This window comes from Acomys minous (genome assembly GCF_964271855.1).
Source record: "Acomys minous genome assembly, chromosome: 18".
In the NCBI taxonomy this organism is placed as follows: domain Eukaryota; kingdom Metazoa; phylum Chordata; class Mammalia; order Rodentia; family Muridae; genus Acomys; species Acomys minous.
The window spans coordinates 33,522,375-33,546,760 of NC_140501.1; the positions used below are offsets into that span (position 1 = coordinate 33,522,375).

The window sequence follows — 24,386 nt, forward strand, 5'->3', positions numbered from 1 at the left end:
TAATTCTGACACAAAAGACAAACGCTCCCACTCACGATGGAAGGAGCTCCCCAAGCTAGCACAGTCAGAATGCTGGTGTTCTAATTGTTCTAGGCTGTTTTCACTGCACACTTACTCTCTGCAACTCCCATTTCTCAATCAGGTGTTCCACTTCACCACCAAGGACTGTGGTGTTAGAGTCACTCAGGAGCAGGAATCCATTCCTTACGTCAACAATGCCTGAGAGCTTCACTTTTGTGCCAGGTGGTGTGTTCAGGCTGATGAAAAAGAAAACGAAAGGAATTACACGTCAAAGCTGCATCGAAGCTCCTCCTCAAACTGAAAAGGCGTCTTAGGACTTGATGAAAACGCAGCACAGCTGAGCTGGCTTTGAGGAGGGCAACTTGTAAAGTATAAGTGGGGCACCACAAACGAGGACCAAGCATGAAGCGAAAGAAGCCTCAGTTCCCACAAGCTCAAGCACATGTCTCACAAAGCTGTGCTCAAGAAAAAGGAAAGACAGGAAAGTACTTTTCTTTTTAAATATTTGTTGTATTTTGTTTGTGGGGGCTTTTGTCCGCATGTACGGAGGCAGATCACCTGGAACTGGAGTTACAGGTGATTGTAAGGCACCACATGGGTGCTGGGCATTCAACCTGGAATTGAACTGGAAGAGCGTCCACTGCAATTAAGCACTGAGCCATCTCTCCAGTCAGGAAAATACTACCATATATGAAAATACTATCGTTCCCTTTTTTAAAAATAAACTTTGGCTATACATGGCAAAAATATAGGATTATTTAATTAAATTATAATATGGAAAATATATTTAACCAGTAATAAACGCAGAAATGTAACACCTCTATGAGCTATAGTAATCTATAAAAATCCTTTTTGTTAGTCATCTAGTTAAAGATAAAACATGAAAATTACTTATGCAATAAGTTTTAAAAGACTCTTACATACCAACCTGGAAGTATATAAGCATTAACTGTAACAAGACACTCTACAAAAGGCCAGTGTTAAACAGACGCTGGGTAAACCCAGCACCACAAATCCTTGCACAAAAAACAGAGACTTATCTTCCCACTAACACTGTTAAAGGAAACACAGAATGAAAGTTACTTCACATAGATTTGAATCCTACTCAAACTCTTCCCACATATAGCAAGAGAGAAAGCTCTCCAAATAGGACTCCTAAAATAGTCTGCTATGAAGCGCTTGGGATGAATTAGAAAATTATTCTGCAATGGCTTCATTATTCACATTGTAAAGGCTCATGAAATTCATCACATGTTGATTTATGCAACATCAAATCAGTGAGTGTTAATATGACATCCTTTGAAAGGGCGGCTAATAAAGATTATTAGTGAAAAGAAGTAAAAATATGCCAGTTCCTCAAACTTCAAATAACTCATAGATAGGTTATACTGTTCTGTGTATCAGATATGTCTGATATGTGTATCATTGCATATAACCAACTCTATCTCAATAAAGCCATCAAAATTGATCTGAGGCTCAGAAGCTTAACATTCCTAGTCCTAACTCAAAACTGACAGAAGAGTTAGACAAAAAACCAGCCTTGCCTAACCTCACTCATAAGAGGCTCTGTGCTCAGAAGTACAGTTTCTGAGAACAATGTCCCATCCTCAAGATCAGCAGTAACTATCAGCAACGATATTACACTAACAAGTTCCAGCCAACTCCACGCAATCTGCAAATCCAGATGTTGTAACTCTGTACTTCATCATTTCTTCATTTCTGAATCAAAGTGATAAGTGCCATGGACCATAGGTTGATGTCCTTTTACTTCCAGGGAAAGCATGAGCTATATTACTGATCTATGTGTTGTCTTGAAAAGAACTTTTAGCCAACAATTTTTGACAAATTGGTAAGTCAGATAATGAATGAGAATATACTAGCACATGAAATTATGAATATAGGCAACTAACAGCAGAAATGAAACAATAAGATAATTATTAAATAAATAAATACCAAAGATAACAGATAATATTGAAGCAGATGATTAACTTTGTGTTAAGTGGCTACACCCATCCCAAACTTTCCTTGATTTTCAATTAATTTCATAAAATTTAGCTTTTCACAAAAACAATTTAAGACTCCCACTATTTTACTGACACAAAATGAAAAGCAGTACTAAAATTACATTATACTATTTACTAGTTTGACTCCAGTATCACACTTAACTCTTACTTACAGATATATTTTAGGTTAATGGCTCCTTGTTTGACACCCCAACACATCTTTATTCTTTCTTCAAGCAAACAAACAAAAACAAGTCCATGGATGTCAGTCCTGGAGGTGGAAGACTAGAAGTGCCTGGAGGGATGCACAGGCCACTGAGGCACCACACTTCAGCCCAACATCTGCTTTATGCTACCTACAGAGTTATTCACCTTCCTTCTACGGTAACCACTAGCCAACATTTGAAGTCTTCGAAATTGTCCCCACACAAGAACAGTTTTACATGCTGTCCTTTTTGTGACATCAAAGGAAAACATGCTGCTTCAAAAATGAGTGACTAAGCATATAATACATTTTAGCTGTTAATCCATAATAAGCTCAGTAGAACAGGATAGCAGATGGCACTAGGCAGAGAAATGTTATAGTAACAAAAGCAGAAAATGCACTCCAAAGCAAGGCAGCCTTCTGTGGCACCTGTGAGCCTTGGAAAGAGTTTGAATCTGTAAAGGGAAGAAAGGCTGGTTTTCCAAAGAAGTAAAAATCCTTCTCCTCTTAAAAAAAAAGACAATGTAATCATAAAGTAGCTAAATCCTCCTTTATATAAGAAATCAACATTTTAAATGAACATGTATCCATTTATGTACTCAGGAGGGTCCCTCCTTTGCCAAAGGCTGGCACAGAGTGAAGAAAAGCAGTGGCACTGAAGACTACATTCAACACTTCAACCTACTCCAAATCACTTAAGCTCTACCAAATAAACTGCTCACTTCCCTACAGTCAGGACATCCCATGCAGAGTTGGCATGAAGGAAGCTGTGTGAGAAGATTTCTGAGACTGTGTGAGAAAACCCCGAGTAAACAAGATATGAGTCTTGGAACCTCTGTTCCTCCAAAACATGGCTTCTGGTTGAACTGGGCTTTTCATGTCTCTCCCAGGGTAAACAGGAGTGGGTTTTGCTTCAGATTACACATCCTCTTACTTTTGTTATTCAAAAATGTTTCCAAGTACAGGTTTTCCTTGTGATTGTATATAGCCTAAATTCATATGACCTTGCCTAACCCTCAGAATATAAATCCTCTGATGCTATAAATACAGTTGGCTATTGCATGAGACTTTTGACTACCTCATTTTTAGGTCCCCATTCTCCCAAGTTCATGCTGCCAACTAGAGAGGCAACCTCTCTCTCAAAACCATGCACATTTTAAATCAAACTCCTGGATCCCCAGAGATGCACCAATTTGCTAGGTTCCAGGAAAATAAACGTTTATATGTCTATATTTTGTCCTATCAGCTACTAAGAAGTAAAATTTCACTTTATCTTTGGGCTCCCCACAAAAAGAGAGTGAACTACAATGTATACTAAAGACTATAGGCTTGTTTAGGGAAAAAAAGGTATTCTTTAGGAATTTAAGTAAAAAAGCTCAAAGGACCCAAAGCAACAAACAGGACCACATACAATGACTCAAGAAAAATAAGAATGTTTGCACGTGTCCAATAAAAGTTCTTCCTCACAAAGCAGAGTTCAAATAGCCTTGATAGAACACATTCTCCTATGTGAACATGTACTACTCTTTCAGAGGACCGGAGTTCAATTCCCAGCAACCACATGGTGGTTCACAACCATCTATAATGTGATCTGATGCCCTCTTCTGGCCTGCAGGACATCTTAATATGTATATCTCTAAATGTCTCTTATTCCTACTGGCTAGATTTCATAGTGCTGGAAGGTGCTACACACAACACCAGAGCAAAAAGCAATCATTAGTCTTATCCAGTTGTGTAGCCCCTGATCTACAGTAATGTCCAGCCTGGCAAAATATGTCTACTGGTCCAATAGTCACATCAATGTCAAAGGAGTACCTAACCACTTTATGACTGGATTTAAAGCCCAACAAGAGAGAACCCAATCCTAGCCAATATGGCTAGACAGCTCATAGACCCTACGGAAAACCTACTATTATTTTTTTAATGACACAGTACTAAATGAACTCCTAATGACTTACCACTACATTTATATATTAGTGTATCTCTCAACCCTCATCAGAGAAGCCTCTTACAGTAGATAATAATTAACAGAGGCTCATAACTGGTCAAGATAAAAAAGTATCTTCATGATACATCTACATCATACCTCCTCCTTCCAAGTTTCAGGAATCATCTATGAAAAGGATGGTGTAAAGGCTCTAAGAGCCAGAAGTGGTGGATGACTACAACAAAACAATGCTTTCAAGACACAGCAGAGCAATGGTACCTATAAAGTCTCAGGTTGAGACAGCATGCCCAAGAGTCACATGAACTCAAGTAAGATAAAGAAATCCCAGCATAGAAAAGAAGAATGGATATGAATTCCCACCAGTACCCGAGGAGCCATTGGCAACTGATGGCTGCTGGGAGGAGAGTAAGTTGTCTTTAAGGGTGTGGCCCTGGTTGGCCAAGCAAGCCGGAGTGGGTGATCCCAAACCCAAGGTATATATATTCCGTAAGTTAAAATATATGTGTGGGGGGGTACACACACATTTACATACATTATATACATATGTGTGTATGTGTATGTATATATACATATATACACATGCATACACACAAACATACACACACACACACACACACACACACACACACACATATGGTTGGGTGTGTAAGGAGTGGTGGTATATTTGAGAGGAGACAGGAGAAAATGACCAAAATACATTGTATTAAATGCTCAAAGATTTAATAAAAATATTTTTCAAACAAGATAAGAATTTAGAAGGTTACTCCTTAAAGAATTCTGTCTTATAAAGAAGCCACAAACCTTCTTAGTTTTAATTATCTCCTTAGAAAGTACATTAGCTTAGAAAGTTGGCTAGACTCCTAAATAATGTAATAATATTCTAATATGAATAGTTAGCTGCTAACCTTCAAAAATAACATATTTAAACTAATATTTAAAGCAAACAGTGAACGACCTGAATTTTTCTGGAAAAAAAAATCATGCATATGTAGCTTAAATTTGTTTTATAGTTAACATAGAATAAAGAGTGACTAACTTTATCCCTAACTGACTTTTAGACAAAACAGACATGAAATTCCCAGGAATTTCTTATGGAAAAGTACAACATTCACCTAAGATACTGTTCCTCCTATTTTAAGCTCTTACAATGAAATCAGGTTTGAAAAGCCTCAAAATTCTTTTAACAAGTTATATGAATCACCTTATTTTTGAAATATAACTGAATTCTACTGCTGTACAACTTGTATGCCCATCAGTCATCTGCAAACGAAGCATCCTTGGCGCAGCCTGCGATTCCTCATTATCCTTTGGCGCAGCAACATTGCGGACTTTCTGAATTTGTAAAACACATGGACCTTCAAGCTGTCAAACACAAAAGAACAAAAGGCATTTCTTAGTCACTGCTATATTTTCAATTATACAAAAAGATAGCTTCAATTAAAGTCAAGACTAAAATGATTTTGTTAATTCATAGAGGTAAAATTTCAAGAAGCCTGCAGAAGATCAATTTTTTAAAGCACTTTCAGATAGTTAGAAGGTATGAAAGCACTAGGAAAGCAGTTCTGTTTTTAATAAAAGGTGCATTTGGTCACTACTTCTAACTGAAGTAGTTCACACAGGCCTTGTTTCCTCCCCTTCCACATAAACAGGCATTCAGGAGACAAACAACTTGACAAGATTTTAAAGAACATCAATTTATGGCAGTGGTTCAAAGGAATGCTTCCTATTCAAACGCCAACTTTGCAGGCCCCTCTTCTGGGGTAAAGAAAACAATGCTCCAAAGTGTAAGAGACATAGAGTTCAAGGAGTGGGTTACAGTGATTTCTATGCTTCCCTTTTAAAATGATATTAAATCTGATGTTATATGACATGTGCTGACAAGGAGAGAAGAAATGTTCTCTCTTGCCAACTTGAAAAGTACAAAATAAACCAATGGACTAACTAGCTGTAAAGCTCAAGGTTTTATATGATAAAATGCTGATAGCAAAACTGGGGAGAGAGTTAAATATGCTTATGTGACTCAAAATTAGACTTAATAGAAATAATAACTTCCACATAGTAAAACAGTTCTTTAAGTTAGCATCACAGCTTAGGGAGAAAGGTTATTTTAAAAATGAAGTTTTTCAGGTAAATAATATTTCTGCACATAAATAATTAATACATGTTTTCAGAAAAGAAATGAAAAACTGTTGGTAAACATTATACTTTATTTCCCAAGCAAGCAAGTCTCCAAAGAGGACATCTACTACCCAGCACTAGCCAGGAACAATGACGTTACACATTCAGCTTTCTCTAACCTAAGCTTTCCTCTACGTTTTAGCTATGAAGGGAGACTACTGTTTCTGCCAAAATGGTGGACTAGAGCTGGTGGCTGAGAAAGCCAGTAAAAGAAAGTTAAAAGAAAGGAAAATAGGAGTCATTACAAGTAGATGGAGGAAAAGCCTCAGAAATCCACAAAGGAAGTCACAGGATCCTGGAAAGAACAGAGGGAAAAGGAAGTGCACTCAGAAAAGAGGAGCAGTGCAGCAGCAGTGTACTTCCTTGGCTAGAGAAGGAAACAGAAGACTTTTACAAAAGCAGCTTCAGGTCAGTGAGATGGCTCAGTAGGGTAAAGATGCTTGCTGCCAAGCCTGAAGACCTGAGTTCAATCCTGGGATGTACAGGGTAGAAGCAGAGATCCGACTCCCAAACGTTGTCTTCTAATTTCTACACATATACCATGGTACATACACACACTATTTTTAAATAATTTTTAATACTTTATAACTTTTAAAATGTTACATAGATAATAAAAAATATAAAGTAGTTTGCTTGCTTTACTCGTTGGTACTAGAGACTACGCCATCAAGGGCAGATTACTCAATAGGAAGACTCTGCTCCAAAAGGAGAACAGCTGTGAAGACTAACATATGTGCAATTATACAGAAACACACAACAATAACACAGGAAGAAACAACAGGCAAGGAAGACAACTCGGAAAGGAAAATGTTTACTGTGCAAACATGAGAAGTCAAGTGTGCATGCCAAGTTCCCTCATAAAAGCTGTGGCTGTAACTGCATGTTGGGGGACAAAATTAGGCAAATTTTCAGGGGCTCACTGGCAAGCCAGTCTAGCCAGCTAGCCAGTCTGATCAAAACTGGGCTCTAAATTAAGTGGGAGACTTTGCTTTTTTTTTTCCCTACTGCTCTGAGGAAAAACAAATCTTAACAAGAGTAATTCCAGGGAGACGGTCTATTCTGACGTGAGATCATAGGGTACAGTCCATCGGGGGAATCAAGGCAGCAGGAGCTTGCATCAGTGCTTACATGACGCCCACGCCAAGTGCTCAGCATGCCTTCCCCTCCCCATTCAGCTCCGGGTTCCTGCCACCAGGAGTGGGCAGGTCTTGCCATCTCAACTAGCACAATCAAGACGAGCCCCCACAAGCATGCCCAGAGGCCTGTCTCCTGGCAAGGCTGACATTTAACAGTAGCCACCATACACTGTCTCAAACATTAAGAGGGAGAGTAATAAAGGAGGACACTCAGTGTTCACTATTGGTTTCTATAGATACAGGCAAGCGTGGGAAGATGAATCATCCAAATGGTGGTAACCCCTCAAATAGGTAAAATGTTAGGTTATGCACACATGTATATAAACTGTCAAAATTAAACACGAAAAAAAATAATAAATGGGCTATGACAGTTCTCATATGGAACTCATATGGAAAAAAATATAAATGCCCAATCAATCAATACCTGAAACATTCTTTAATATCATTAAGCATTTAATATCATAAATAAAGAAACACAAATAACCAATAAATATTTTATATTTTCAAGTATTCAAGGGCTAGAGAGACGGCTCAGAGGTTAAGAGCACTGACTGCTCTTCCAAAGGTCCTGAGTTCAATTCCCAGCAACCACATGGTGGCTCATAACTATTTATAATGTGATCTGATGCCCTCTTCTGGCCTGCAGGTGTACCTGCAGGCAGAGCACTGTACACAGAATAAATAAAAAAGTGTCTTTTTAAGTATTCAATAAATATTTTTTTAAGGTCTCTGATGGACTCAGTCACTGGGGAAAAGAAAATTTAAACTACTTTGAGATTCCATCTCACCATAGATATGATGGTTATTATCAAGAAATCAAATACAACAAATGCCGGTGAGGCTCTAGTGGGGAAAGAACACTTGTTCAGTGCTGGTGGGAATTATGAACTTGTACAACCACTGTGGCAACCAGTATGGAAGTTCCACAAAAGGCTGAAAACAGAACTGCCACATGACACTACTATTCTACTCAGGTATATGTCCTAAGCCAGCACAGCGCCGGGATGCTTGCACGAACGTGTAAAGCTGCACGACTGAAGTAGGTAGGAGATGCCACCAGACTATTCATCCATCAACAAAGGAGCAGATAAAGAAAATGCAGTACCCATCACAGTGGAATTTTAAATAGCTGTAAAGGAATCATGGTGTTCACAGAAAAATGATCCAACTGGAAATTATGTTAAGCAAAGCAAGCCAGACTCAAAAAGAAAACTACTACATTTATTTTCTCTCAAACACAGAACCTAAATTTAAAACTACATGAGTATGTAAGGGTGTGTGTGTTTATGTGTGCTTGGAGGTCATAAAACTAGCCATCTCAAGCTAATCCACAAGAATTTATTCTTTGTGTTTCTTCCTAATTCCAGGTTCAGTGGTTTCACGCTGTAGTTTAACAGAGACATATTAAACTACAGCAAGTGGTAAATGCTACATATTGAGGCTCTTTAGTCTCTTCAGGTGGGCAGTTTACCAGCATTTTATTGGTAGCATCACATCATATCCTATAAAGATGTCAACTGTCATTGGGCTGATGTGCAGCTTCAGTAAAAAGTCTAGCACATTTTAAGAGATTTAATAATTTGATTCTAAAATTTATTGGAAGAAAAAATAATAACCTAATGAAGAATATTGTATTTTACAACCACAAGTTTAGGAAAAAATGGTAATTTCAAGTGTCATAAAGGTACCTTTCAAATAGATATACTGTATGGAAAGCAATATAAATGATACAATATTTTGTAAAATAATTTGGCATTATTTTATAAACATGGACACTGGCTTAACTCTATCGTGTACTAATTCAGTTCCTGAGTTCATTTCTTATTATACGCCTGTCCTTAGAAGTAGTGTATATTTCAAAACTGATTAAAAAGCAATAATAAATTAAATTGCCATCAAAGGACCTGATAAATATATACTATAATTGCATGTGCAATCAAAATGTACTTAAAGTCAATGAACAAACTAAGAAATTCACTGCAATTATTTCTTGGTACAGGAAGGGGTGAGGACAGAACACAGGAGCCGAATCATTCAGATAGTCCAGTGTTTGGCACCTACTTCAATATTAAGCCTCAAAGCAACCCTATATGTGCATATATCAGTATTTTAAATAATTTATGTTTTAAAATAAATATATTGGTCAGTGAAATTTCTAAATTGAAAACCTAAATCACAGTCTACACAGCACAAGTATACTCAAAGCCAAACCCCAGAGCCAGTTTGGTGCCAGAAGTGTTAGTAACATCATTTCTAAGAAGGAGAATAATGGACAAGCCACAATTAAAACTATTTGACAATTTCCCTTGCCAATATCAACACTAACTAGATACAGCTACACTCTATGCCAAGAAGAGATGTGCTAGCAGCCGGCATCCATGAGCGCACTAGAACATGCTGGTCCCAGCAGCACATGGCAAGCACCTTGTTCTGTGCTCTGTGCTAATAACCTCACTGGCTGTGGACACAGCCTCGCTCTGCTGCAACTGCTCCATCAGAGCTCAGTCTTCTTGCTTTTCTCCTGCCATGACATGATGATTCTTCTGCACTAAGCAAAGCTGAGACAAGTGGCATGATGTGGTTGCACACCAAGGAAAAGACATGCCAGTTGTTTTTCTTCTTCTCTCTCTATCTTAGAATAAAAAATTCCCCATATACATATACATATTAAATATGATGTATATTATTTTATGTATGTCTACTAAATATGCATAATATACTATATATACATAAGCAGTATACATACATACTTTAAATTCTTAGAGCAGGAAGATGGTGTATACAGAGTATGTATACACAGGTTTTTTCAAAAGATGTATTTTCATATTTGTGTACGTGTGTTTGTCTACATGCATGTGCATACACATGCAGGTGCTCACAGAGGTCAGAAGAGAGCACCAGATCTGAGGAGCTGGAGTTACAGGTGCTTGTGAATCACGTGACATGGGTGCTAGGAACCAAACTCCAATTCTTCGAACCCCTACCCAGATCTAGCCAATGGACAGGACATTCTCCACAGTTGAGTGGAGAATGGGGTCTGACTTTCACACTAACTCTGGTGTCCCATATTTGACCATGTCCCCTGGATGGGGAGGCCTGGTAGCACTCAGAGGAAAGATAGAAGGCTACCAAGAAGAGACTTGATACCCTATGAGCATATACAGGGGGAAGAGGTCCCCCTCAGTCACAGTCATGGTTGAGGGAAGTAAGGGGAAAATGGGAGGGAGGGAGGAATGGGAGGATACAAGGGATGGGGTAACAATTTATATATAATATGAATGAATTAATAAAATATATATGTAAAAAATACAAAAAAACACCAACACATGTCAATGCTCACAGGGGGGGAAAAAAAAAAGAAGTGTTAACTGTTAGGCCATAGCTCCAGCCCATGAACAGTGTTCTCTAAGGTTTCAAATCTGCCTCCACTATGGAGACCTGCTCACTATTTCATAATTGAAAATCGTATCTCTAAAAGCCTAGAGAGAAAAGCAATGTCTCCTGCACACAAACTAGGATGGCTCTTCCTCTTATATGTACTTCCAGCATAAATCTCTTTTCTGTAGCTCTTTCTCTCTTTCATTTTGTACAAATGTGTATTCCTTTGGGCCAATGAGTATAGGGCCAATGAGATGGCTTGGTGAGAAAGGCACTTGCCACAAAGCATGAAGACCTGAGTTCAAGTCCCAGGGTCCACATGGTGGGAGGAGAGAACCAACTCCTAAATGTTGTCCTCTGACCTCCACACATTCACTGTGGGACACACACACACAGACACACACACACACACACACAGACAGACACACACACAGAGACACACACACACACACACACCTCTCTGTAAATGAATAAATAAAATAAATTTTTATCTGTTTGAATAAAAAAAAATATTTCTGGGGGCTGGGGAGATGGCTCAGTATTTAAGAGTACTAGCTGCTTTTTCAAAGGACTTGGGTTTTATTCTTAGCACCCACATAGCAGCTAACAACCAAGAGCCATTTGTGACCTCCCTTCCAGAAGGATTTTCCACCCTCTTCTGGCCATTATATAGGCCCCGGGCATATACGTAGTGCACAGAGATACATTCAGGCAAAACATCCCACAGATGAGATAAATAATAAGATAAATACTCAACAGAAAACACACATGTAATCCTAGTACCTGGGAGCTTAAGGCCCAGAGGGTCTCAAAAGAGTACACCCTGAGCTACACAGCAAGTTCCAAACTTGTCGTTTACATGAGAAACCTCTCTCAAGGTATAGTAAGAATAAACTAAACAAAAATGATTTTTCCAGTGCTATACCATAATTTACTTAACATGCAAACAGTAAGTCAACAGACAAGGCGGGAGCTTTACAAACACTGTTGAGTTCACCTGTGGAATTATATAGAACATTAGGATCATTCTGTATTCTCATGTAAATAAAGCCAAGCCAACAGCACAAAGAAAAGCTTTGCCAGAGGTCATCAGTGACTGTGATGCAGAAACAGAATGCAAAGAGAATGCAAACATGGAACTGTCTCACCAAAACAAGTTGGTTTTCTACTGTGCATTCTACAACTAACATTAAAAGCAAATGAGACATACAGAGAAATGAGATGATTTTTCTTTAAAGACTAATTGTACTCAAGAGGGCAGAGATTAGAAGAGACACTGCACCTCAGTTGGAAAGTACCGACAGTTTGTCTATAGCTGAAGGACATTTGGATCCTGCAGTAACAAAAGCTGAATTCACGGTGATAATTTCTGCTGTAGTATTTTTCCAAAGACTGTACAGATAATAAAGACCAGCTATTTAACATTAGTCAAGGAGAGTCTGAAACAAATCAAAAAGAGAAAAAAATAAGGATTTACTAAAAACAAGCTCTAAACAATTTAAGACTTGATGTTCCTAAGATGGAGAAGGTAATACCGAAAGTATTGGGGATTGAAAGACACAACATTGGCAGAACTCTGGAACCCTGTTCCTTTCACATTGGCAACTATGTACGCAGACAGCAAGACCACTTAAGTAAAAGTAACAATGATGGCAATGACACCAACACAAAGAAACATAGATTGTAAATGTAGTGAGGCTGTAAGACTGCAAAGCACCTATCTTTTAGGAATTATAGCGCCTTTAAAAGGGTCTTGAATAGTTTCCCAAACTTGAGATTCCTGAACAGCAAAAGGAACAGTAATATATAAAAATAACAGCACAGCCAACAAACCCCTCTTCATTGCTTTGAGTAGTTACAGTGAATGCCATAGGAGGGGAGCCTCATGGAGGCCCCATTCCAAGGCTGCAGTCCGCTTGTGGGCACCCTTAGGTCTGCATGTCTCTGCCTTTCACTGCTCCTGACAGAACTTACTTCTTAAGGTTTTGTTGTTATTGTTGTTGTTTTAGTTTTCAGAATTTATCTGTCTAATATACACTTAGAAGGATTCAGATCAAAACCATAAGAAATTGTATTACTATATCCCAGTAAATAAAACATAAAATTCCTAAGTTTATTTATTTGTCAGAAAGATACAAGCACATGCTTAATTTTAATAACTCATTTACTAAATGGAACACTAATAAACGATTATTTACCACAGACAAAATTAACAAAGATAGAAAACAGCATTAAATTAAAGCAAGCCTTTTGCCTGTGTTTTATTCTTAAAAACATTCACCCTCTAAACTGAGAGAGCTGTAGCTTCCCACTGAATTGTAAGGCACGGAGGCCATCTTGTGGCTCAGGTTGGTACTGCTTGTGTTCTAAGCCAGTCACTTCAGCTTGCAAAAAAAAAAAAAACGAAGCCTTAAATCAGCTTCAGCTGATTTGACATATGCAACTGTCAGCACAAGGCCTTACAACTTAAAGAGAAACAACTGCAGAACCATACTGTTGGGGAGCAGTTGCCTCCAGGTTGATACCTTCCACCCTGGAGCGAGGCTCAGGAGCTCAGGTAAAGCACCTTCCATGCCCTACAGAGCTGATAGCCAACTTTTGGCACCCTCCCCAAGGATACAGAGGCAGAAGGTCTGCTGCTGAGGGGCCTTCAGGAGTCTTCACTGCTCTGAATGATGAGTCCAGATACTTGGAGAAGATTATCCATCCTCCTGAGCTACCTGCAAGCCATGCAGAGAGCATGGCTGCCCATGTAGGGGTAGACATTTCCATGACACAGGTGCCTTAGAGTCAACACCTGCTCCTGTAGGCGACCCCTCTCCAATAATTCTGTAGGTAACCCCAATACACTCCATGGTCTATCAGCTGGACATTTGGTGTCATTGTTACTTAACTGGTGTTGGCTTCCTATCCACAGTGAATAGACATGTGTGTCCCCTCTGTCCATGAGAGTTTCAAAAAACCTTTTTCTTCAAGGCTTCTTTCACATTATGCATAAGTCCTTAAGCGGTCAGAATCCCCCTAAGTCATGCGTTGGGACTAGACTTGAGTGGTAGAAGGCTCAGAAGAATCCGGCGAAGAAGAAGATTTCTGATACAATGAATAAGATTATTCCGTAGCGTAAGCCTTTTTGTACGATGGGGGTGTGGTGGCCTTGAAAGGTTCCCTCACGAATTACGTCTCGTCATCACTGGTATATTGTTAGGAGGTTTGTAAGTAAGCCTGTTGTTAGTAGAATTGTGGAATTATAGTGGAACCATATAACTAGGCCGGATGTAAGGAGGAGTGCTGAGAGGGCTCCTGTTAGCGGTCATGGGCTGGAGTTAACTATGTGGAATGCATGAGTTTGGTGGTTCATTAGGTGTTATCATGTAGATATAAGCTTACTAGTAGAGTAAATACATGGACTGGACACAAAGATTTCAAGCTAAGCTATATCTTTTTTTTCTCACTTTTTTAAATTAATTCATTCATACTACATCTCAATAGTTATCCCATCCATTGTATCCTCCATTACTCCCTCCCTTCTGCTTTCCCCCTACTCCCCTCCCCTATGACTGTGACTGAGGGGGACCTCCTCCCCCTGTATATGCTCATAGGGTATCAAGTCTCTTCTTGGTAGCCTGCTATCCTTCCTCTGAGTGCCATCAGGCCTCCCCATCCAGGGGACGTGGTCAAATATGGGGCACCAGAGTTTGTGTGAAAGTCAGTCCCCACTCTCCACTCAACTGTGGAGAATGTCCTGTCCATCGGCTAGATCTGGGTAGGGGTTCAAAGTTTACTGCACCTACTGTCCTTGGCCTGTGCCATAGTTTGAGCAGGACCCCTGGGCCCAGAACCGGCCGTCATAATGTTCTTCTTGTAGGTTTCTAGGACCCTCTGGATCCTTCTATTTCCCCCATTCTCCCATGCTTCTCTCACCTAAAGTCCCAATAGGGTATCCTGCCCTCTGTCCCACTTTCCTGATAAGTGAAGACTTTCATGGGACATGCCCCTTGGGCTAGTGTGCAGATATAAGTGAGTATATACCATGTGAGTCTTCCTGGCTAAGCTGTATCTTACAATTACCATGCATACCTTGTTTTAAACTGCTAGGAAAATAACAGGAATTTAAAATTAGACAGAGAAAAACATTAAATAATTATGCTGCATTTACATTATGACTACCTCCCATGGTCTCCAGCTTGTTTACTACTAGCTGTCCCAAGACTGCAGAATATCTAAGAAATACAAACCTTGCCCTAAAACTCAGAAAAGAAGTTGTGTGAGATATTATAGTCTGTCTCTCTCAGTCTCTGGGTCTGTTTCTCTGTGTCTCTTGTCTGTGGCTTTCTCTTTGTCTGTCTGTCTGTCTGTCTGTCTGTCTGTCTGTCTGTCTCTCTCTCTCTCTCTCTCTCTCTCTCTCTCTCTCTCTCTCTCTCTCTCCCCCCTCCCTCCCTCCCTCCCTCCCTCCCTCTCTCTCTGTCTCTCTGTCTCTCTGTGTTTCTGTCTCTCTGTGTCTCTGTCTCTCTCTCTCTGTCTCTCTGTGTCTCTCAAAAATGTACTTATTGAAACATATAGCTTGGACTAGGCAGCCTGGAGGAAAACCTCTGTCCACCTTCTCACCACCTTTCAAATCTCTGTTTGAGATCATGAAGTCATGTCAAACATTATCAAGTACGATAGAAATTTCAAAACAATGTTGCAGAGAGAATGAGAGAGGAAAGACGCTCAGGGAAAGCACCTTATTAATTAATTAATAAGGCTAATTTCACTTTTTGCAATTCTATATTCTCCCAAAATACTCAGTGATAATAACAATGACTAAGACTTCAACTGTAAAATGCAGATGACAATGTCTTTCTGAAGGTCAAGATGTCTTCGAATGAGACTAAATCCAGAGTAGACAAGTTAAATGTCATCTAACTACAGACCCATCCTCTTCCTTACCTGGTCACCAATCTAATCTAGTAGCTCTTCACTCCCTAACCTGAGATTACCAGATCATAAAAAATAGTGTTCTCTTAAGACTCACTAATCGTAAAGCAACAGCACAGACTTTGGCCTTTTCAGGAGATGAAACTCAGACTCCTCTCATCTACGTACAGAGGGACTGGCCTGTCTGTCTGCAGAGGCTCCAGGACATTGTGATGAGCCTCAGGCCCAGTGGATCAGTGCCCAGCGAGCCTTTTTTTTTTTTTTTTTGGGTAAAATAAGCTGTACTTAACTAAATACAAGCTGTTTTCTTCAAGGCTGCCAAATACAAGTAACCAAAACACTATGAATGTAACATTTATACAATTCCTGGTTGTTTCGTGGTTTTTCTTGCTGTAGGTAGTTTGTTGTATATATATGTAATAATATAAATGTATATGTAAAAAAATATTTACTAAAAAAAAAAATCACATAAGGCAAATGAAGGAAGTTCCTACAAAGACGATGGTTTCCACTCCTCCCTTGCTTCTTAGTACTTGAAAAAATGTTCCCAGTCCACAAGTGTCTTTCTCTCTCTCTCTCTCTGAAATGGGAGTATCACAGACAGGCTTGGAATTTGGTAGAATTGGTCAAAGCAGGGCTTCAGGCCATCTTTGATCCTATCACAAAGATCAGTGTGGCTCAAGGAGGTTCAGGGCTAAGTCCCAGACAATAAAGATGAGTCCCTTTGCTTGCTTCTTTCACTAAATCCTGAACGGTTCATAATATAACACAATCACCATGTGCACTGCATTACAGTGAACAATTCATATGCAATATCATTTAACACTTTAATGGCATACGGAGTAATACTTTAATGATATAAATGTTAACCTCTAGAAAGGTTAAATAACTTGTCAAAAATCACAAAGTCAAATTATTAGAGAAACAGAGTTTGAATGAGGCCAATGGCTGTATTTGTATCTTCCCACTCTGTTACTGGTCCCTACCACATCACACCCTCACACCTAACCTAAATTATGGCTGCCCTGCCTCTTAAAGACACACTGTAAACTTTCTTCTTAATGTTGGAATATTGGGAAGTTTGTTTCCACATCTGCTTGGGAGCTAACCATGAACTCTAGCTCACCCTCTGTCTCACTCTCATTCTCCTTTTTTCTTCTCACCTCCATTGTCAACCTTTCTTTCTTTCCTAGTATAAAAGGGAAACTAGAGAATATTATTTCCCGTTAAAATCCAGAAATTACATTTCATGTCAGAAACAGTGATTGAAAGGAAAATATAATCAATAAAAAAGAACAGGAAAAAAATGATCCAGCCATTTCTATTTTATTCTCTATATAAATTAGGACCATTTAAGTATACTTTACATAATAGTTGACACAGCAAAGCGAAAGATAGACAGATCTATAATTAAAATGTCATACTTACTAATATTTCCCTGCAGCCTACTTACAGATTAAGATGAAGCTAATTTTAACTAGAACTATAACATATGTAATTTAATGATAGATTGTCTCCATAACAATCAGGCACTATTAAAATGAGGAAGTGCTAGGCAGTAAACTTTTGTAGTAAAGACACAAATAAAGTATACTGAGCTGCATTAATCTTCAATTCACATCAACAATATATCCCTTGAATATTAAGCTTCAATATAGCTGTATCCAAATATAGTTTGTGGGGTTCTAACTAATGGCAAACAAAATGAGTACAATGGACATACCGGCTTTTAAATTTTATATTAAAACTGTTTTCAAAATATCTTCACTCATGCGGTGAGAGGAATTATATCTGGTCTTAACAGCAGTTAATAAAGGGGAAAACATAACCAATGAAGAATAACAGAAACAGAAATATCAAGAAATTTCTATTCATATGAAAAAGGCATCTATTCTTTCTATGTATAAATTAGCATCACACTTACACATGTTTTATGTGATATGTATCACAGAAGATTCCAGATTACACAGCTTTGTTTATTGTTATCAACTACCTTCAAAGAAAACCTTTAAAAAGTTCTGCACACAACTTTAGAAGCAAAACTGTGCTGAGAAAATGACCAGGACAAAGAAAGCCTCCATCTGCTGGTGAGCTCAAGTCTTAAGGACACAGAGCCAGTGGGGAAAGAATGGAGCAGCACTACAGAAAACTCTCACTGTCTTAACTACACTAGGACAGAGATGTGCGTGCACGCTTGTGTAACTGCTGTGCATCAGAGCTATCCACGGTCTAGTGCAGGGTTTCTAGGAATGTTTCCAGGACAGCAAGTCTTCAATGCTATGGACTGGAAACTCGGGCAGAGGCAAGGGCAGTTTGGGAACCAAGTCAAAGCCAGCAGAAAACTTCATCTGAGAACAACCATTTTTGTAACCAAAAGTAAAATGTAAACAAACTGGAGAGGACTTTGTAAAACACACACACACACACACAAAAAAAAAAAAAAAAAAAAAAAAAAACTTGAAACTAACAACAAGCAAAAGATCCAAGTTAAATGGGGAAAATACTGTGGCAATGATAATGTACAGAGGATTATCCAGAGGAAAATAAGCGCCTGCTCTCCCCTGCCTGCGAGGGAATCTAGAGAAGACACTGCAGACTTTAGCAGTGCAAAGAAACTGTAACAGTTCAAAACAGGACCAACAGTTATTTACTAAAACAATATAGATTTATTTTCAAATTTAAAAACTAGCTAAACAGAAATGTGCAGGGACTATCATCCCTACCTGATTAATTTTAGGAGGTATTCCTGCACTTAAAAAATGAGATCACTAGATGTTTGGAAACATCCTAGGTCTATGAATCAGAATCCTGAAGGAACTCTGGACCATTTTCATAATGCTTCCAATATCTCGGCGATGGACAGGTAACTGTTATGACATTTCCCAACTAAACAGAAAGGCAAGAAAGTAGAAGGAAACTACAACGTGTTCAAAAGTGTTCATGTAGAAGAGCTATACAACTTGCCGCTTTATCAATCATATTGTCAAAGACAGGAAGCAATGTAAAGATATTGCCAGTTGTCCAAAGTGCTCCCGAGATAAACTATGCACCACTTGTTTATTGCTTACTGGGTTTTATATTTATCAGTCACCCTTATTCATATTTTGGGATATCATACAGAGAATGATCTTTTTCTAGTAAGTCATAAGACTAGCTTAACTTCATAAAACTTCATAAATTGATCTGGAGTTTAAAAAAAAAAAATGAGAGCACTGAGAAAATCCATACTAAGAACACCTGCCTGTGAAACACACAATGACAACAGCAACCAAACATGCATATTTGTCAAACTGCTAAACACCTCATAATCTTATACTTTTATATTCATAAATGTATTGAGTAAACTCAGTAAAAGTTTACAAAGGAAACTAAAAAACAAACAGAGAAGGGGACTTGCTGGCACTTTAATAATGTGACAAGTAAAAGGCAAAACGCCTATGGACAATGAAGCTCCAATCAAGGACCATGCATAGACTGGACATAGGACCCTACACAGATGTAACTGATGGGCAGCTCAGTCCTTATATGGGTCCCCTAGTAAGGGGAATGGGTGCGGACTCTGACAGGACTCTTGCCTGCTTTTGGATCATTTCTCCAGGCCACTGGGGAAGAGGATACACTCAGTCCTTGATATGCTAGAGGGTGGGGAGGGCGCATGGGATGGAGATTTTCTGAGGAGTAGGGGCAGGGGATACAGGAAACAGGGAGGGAGGGTGAGACCAGGAGGAGAGGAGGGCAGGAGCCGTAACCAGGATGTAAAATAAATAATTAATAAAATATAATAATGTGACAAGTGTTACATGTCAAGTTAATAAACCATATTTATAATTTCTAAATGAAGATTTTTAACATTTAAAATGCACCAAAATTCTGCTTTCAACAATGATCTATATGTGAAGCAAAACAGCATGCTAAGTCTGTGGCCTTCTAGCCTCTGTCTGGTAATTTAGTGCGCATTCCAATTTGCTACAGCAGTCAGCAGAGCTTAGAGTAACCCTCCTCTTTACCTTTTCTACCTTGCCACCGTTGATGTCACTGGGAAGGAACTTCTTGCCAATTGTTCTCAAATCTGTCTAAAATAAATATTTCAATATTAAAATAGAATTATAGAAGAGTAAATCTAAATTCAGTCTTACAAATAAATTACTTCAGGTTTGTGGAACAGATATTAAGCAAACATCTTTAACTAATTATAAAATGTATCCAATCACTATTTTTACATCATTTAGCCACATGCTTGCATCATACCAGTACAGCAAACAGTAGGCACCAGGGTCATCACAGTTCTTTGGGATTCTTTTACCTTAGTTACTCTTCTCTAAGATCCCAAAGAAATTGTGATCTCACTGAAAATTAATGCCATAATCCAAAATTCAAATGAGAGCTTTGGACTGCGATAAACACAATATATGCTTTAGCCACCTAATCCTATATAATCTTAATATCCAGAGACCTGAAAACCAATTTCTCCACCAGCTCAGACACTCATACTATAGTGAAGCAAAGGAAATAGCAGGGAATGGTACTGCTGGGAAGGAAGAGCAGCAGCACTTCACAGTGAGGACCAGCCTACACAAATTACAGAAAGACAAAGTGAGGAAGAAGGGGGGAACAGGTCAGAAAACCATCGCACACAAAAACTAAAAGATAGACACTAAGGTTACAGCATCCGTAACTGTAAGAAGTCTACACAGACCATATAAAATAGTAGAGCTTTTATGGACTAAGGACGGTGTCTTTTTCAAAAGTGAAAGTCTAAGACAATTTGAAAGGTCATTCTATGGAATATATAAACTTACTAAACATCAGTAGTACTCAATAAATGAAGACTGCATTTATTTTTTTCTGAACAATTCAAGTATTTGAGCCTAAACTACATGCAGGATTTTAATGTCATTCCTTAATACTCTTACTTCCCTACTTTATAAATGAAAAAAATTAAGGCTGTTCTTTTCAACCCAAAAATCTGAGCATGAAGAAAAAGAAATAACTGGTGCAGGGGTGGCTCAGAGGGTAGGAACACTGGTTGCTCTTGCAGAGGACCTGGATGTAGTTGCCAGCATCCGTATGGCAGCTCCTAACCCTCTGAAGACTCAGCAACCTCATCTGACTCCGCCTGCACCAGGCACACACATGGTGTACAAGGAAAACAGTCATATACACAAGATAAAATAAATATTTTTAAAAATAAATGAAGGCTAAGATAATATATGCAAACTAAATGGAAAACTTTTAAAGAATTAGCAGTTCTTACTATTACAAATCCAGTACAAATATGGATTCTACAACTAATGAAATTTTTCCCTTCTCACTGTAGTCTATGATATTCACAACTAGCTAATATTAGGTTTTAAATCCAACAAATACCTCTAGAACCTAAAAGGAACAAAAATTAAAGATGTCCTCTATATTATTTATCACAAAATACAGTTTATGATGTATTTTTCAGTGATAATCTTTAAATTTAAAAAAGTCTAATAAAAGTTAATAAACATAACCTACATTGAGAGCAATCAGGATGATGTCATTTATATTGACTTTGCCAGGAGAGCTTGTACAAGCTTCAATGCCTTCATCTGAAAGATACCTGTTAAAATAAAATAAACAGCTTAATATTATCTAAACTCAAAATTTTTACAATATGCAGATTTGCCTTCTATTACATACTAAGAAAGAGTGAAATATCCCAGTCTTGTATACTATTCTGATAAAAACAGTATACATACATATATCTTTTTCACAGGGTATTGTGTGAATAAAATTGTCCATATGCTTTCTGAGAAAAGCTACTTAGATGTCAGCCTGTCTTAAGGAATCTGAGCTACTCTTTGCAATGAAATAAACCTAATTCTGACCTAGTATCTATCAATGTGATGAGCTCTTAAAGTGTTGTGCTATACTGTAAAATGAAGACTAAGGTAACCATAACTTTAAACTTAGTTGAACAGAATAAGAACAAAAATATCCTAGGTCCTTGTTCACATTATCTTCTCACATCGCTTCTTGAATATTGTGCCGCAAGAATCCCCCAGTAAGCACTACTGACTCTAAGAGACATTGAGAAAGGTAAACCTTATACCATATCCTTTGCTTTTTCTGTCTCTGTTTTTTAAAATCATTGTCTTGTTATCTCAATGTTCCATTTCTCAATATAACCCAATTTTATATCTGAACAAAACAATAATTAATTGAAGGGTGAAGGAGTTGTTATACCCAAAGGGCGGGGGAGGGGGAACTATCTCTACCCATTCAACCACATGCAACAGGTTTTAATTTTTTTGATAAATTCTATGATTTAAGTATAAACGGCTTATTAAAATGTCGATCCACGATGACCAACATCATCTTGTTTAACCAATGGGCTAATGGCGCCACCCATCATCACTGCACACCTTCTCCTAGTGCTAAGAGAACTGGTCTAACAGCTAGTTCAACAGAGTTACCTTAAGCGCGTTCTTGATGAGTCAACAACTATACCATTAACCTCACTACCACGCTAATTCTAAGACATTTACCAAGGTAAACTTTTAACATTATTTATGCATTTATTTGAGGTATGTTCACATGTACAACAGTATATACATGGAAGCCAGAAGACAATTCTGTGAACTTATTTCTCTCCTTTTTCCTCTACATAGGCTCCAAGGATGAAATTTAGGCTCCCAGCAAGTGCATTTAACCACTGAGCAATCTTGTAGGCCCAAAATGCAAATTTGATATGGACACAGAAAAAGAGTGACATAGTAGCCCATGCTTATAATCCCAACACCAGGAAGACAGAGGTAAGAAGATTGTTACAGTCTAAGCTAGACTGGTCTATACAATGCATTAACAGGCCATCCAGAATTACAATGCCAAACATTGTCACAGACACCTCCAGCATTTCCAGTATTTTCCAGTGTATAAGACAACCTCTAGTTTGAACTTTAAATTTCCCCGTTAAAATATAGAGTTTGGAATATACTCTCTGTATTAAGACTACCTCTCTTCCAACGCCCACATTGTGCAACAGACTCGGGCTGCAAACCTATATATATTTATTACTAGATACTACTAATGCTTAAGACCATGGTAGTCCTAATGAAAGCAAGTACCTTAATGTGTACCAGAGAGAACACAGGGCTTAAGTATATAAGTAAGCCACTAAGAGTAACTAGATGGAAGACAGGAATGTGAGTGAGCATGAGATGTAGATGTGTAGAGTAATCTCAGATATGTAAACATTACTTCTATGTCAAAATGGCTATGGTAATTTCCTCTATTCTCTTTCATCTGTTTATAACTATTAGGTATACATGAAATTCTAATTAATTATCTCTAAATTTACTTCTATAAGTAGTAAGCCCTATGATATGAAAGTATTATATGAATCGGAAATTATTAGTGAAATGATGAAAATTTTACATTGTCCTTCAAGGAGCTGACTGTCACCTATACAGTTTAACATACAATGTAGACAGGTATATAAGAGGTCAAAATAATTACAAATGAAATGTTAAGCAAAGCTAAGACAACCTGGGGAAAGGAACCATATATGGAGAGGGAGTATTAAAAGTCAAAATATGAAAGTGAGGAAGTGTGAAACTATCCTTGAGCATTCTGACTGGAAAATGAGGACAGAAATACAAATATAATCTGAGCCTAATTTGAGAAAGCAACAGTAACACAAAAGAAAATGGGTGATGTGTTAAATACTGATTAAGTGGTTAGTTTTCCAGCCTCTTGCACACAGGGATATAAGTTGCAATGAGTAACAGAATACTGACTTATTTCCTAAAACAGTAACCCCTTAGAAACTAAACAATAACAGCCTATCAAATAGAGTAGGATAAATCTTTAAAAGTAATGAAGATTCATACCTTACATATGAAGAAAGAAGTTCTAGAGATACTAAACTCATCTGAAAATACAAACTTAGTTGATAAAAATTTGAAACTAAAAATGTCCCAAATCCCCATCTCAACAGTCTTACAACTGTAACAAGTTGATACTTATTAAACAACTAATTATTTGTAAGAATATGATCTCATTCAAGCCAATTGTGATGGCTATTCTTGGTTATAAACTTGACTATATCTGGAATTAACTAAAACCCAAAGGTGGAGGCATACCTGTGAAGAACTTTGGATTAATTTGAAGGAGGAGGATCCACTTCTGATCCTGATCTTTGAGGCGGAAAGGCACACCTTTGAGCTACATGATTTGAGTTGGAAAACCCCACCTCTAACTGGGCCACGCACTCTGCAGGAAGCCCACATAAGGACACTGAAGAAGCAGGCTTTTGCTCATTGTTTGCTATTGCCTTGCTAGCAAATCCACTCCTTCACCGGCGTTAGAGACTACTTCTTTGGGATTCTGATGTATACTAAAGCCCATCTAAGACCTTCAACCTTATAAACGGAGGAACTACTGGATCCTTGGGCTTGCTCTTCATAGCCAGCCAGTGTTAGATTAGCTGGACTGCAGGCAGTGACTCATTCTAACTAATCTCCTTTCTGTATGTACAGAGGGAGTCATTCTGTAAGTTCTGTTACTCTGGAGAACCACAATGTATCAATATTTACGTAATTCAATTTTTTAACTAATTTGATACTACACAC

The 24,386-nt window shown here is 38.2% G+C and overlaps 1 protein-coding gene across 3 annotated transcripts in view; it reads right to left on the reverse strand.

Moving 5' to 3' along the window:
* Nucleotides 1-24,386, reverse strand: part of TDRD3 (tudor domain containing 3) — a 130,528-nt gene that overhangs the window by 66,254 nt on the left and 39,888 nt on the right. For 2 of the 3 annotated variants that reach the window (XM_084767881.1, XM_084767880.1), the window contains exons 2-5: nt 21,289-21,373; nt 19,794-19,859; nt 5,379-5,539; nt 116-257 (exon numbers count right to left, since the gene is read on the reverse strand). In XM_084767881.1, coding sequence (XP_084624007.1) covers nt 116-257; nt 5,379-5,539; nt 19,794-19,859; nt 21,289-21,373 — 454 coding nt within the window. Of the gene's footprint in view, nt 1-115; nt 258-5,378; nt 5,540-19,793; nt 19,860-21,288; nt 21,374-24,386 lie in introns of those variants that run through there. The other variant, XM_084767882.1, reaches the window with a different exon arrangement.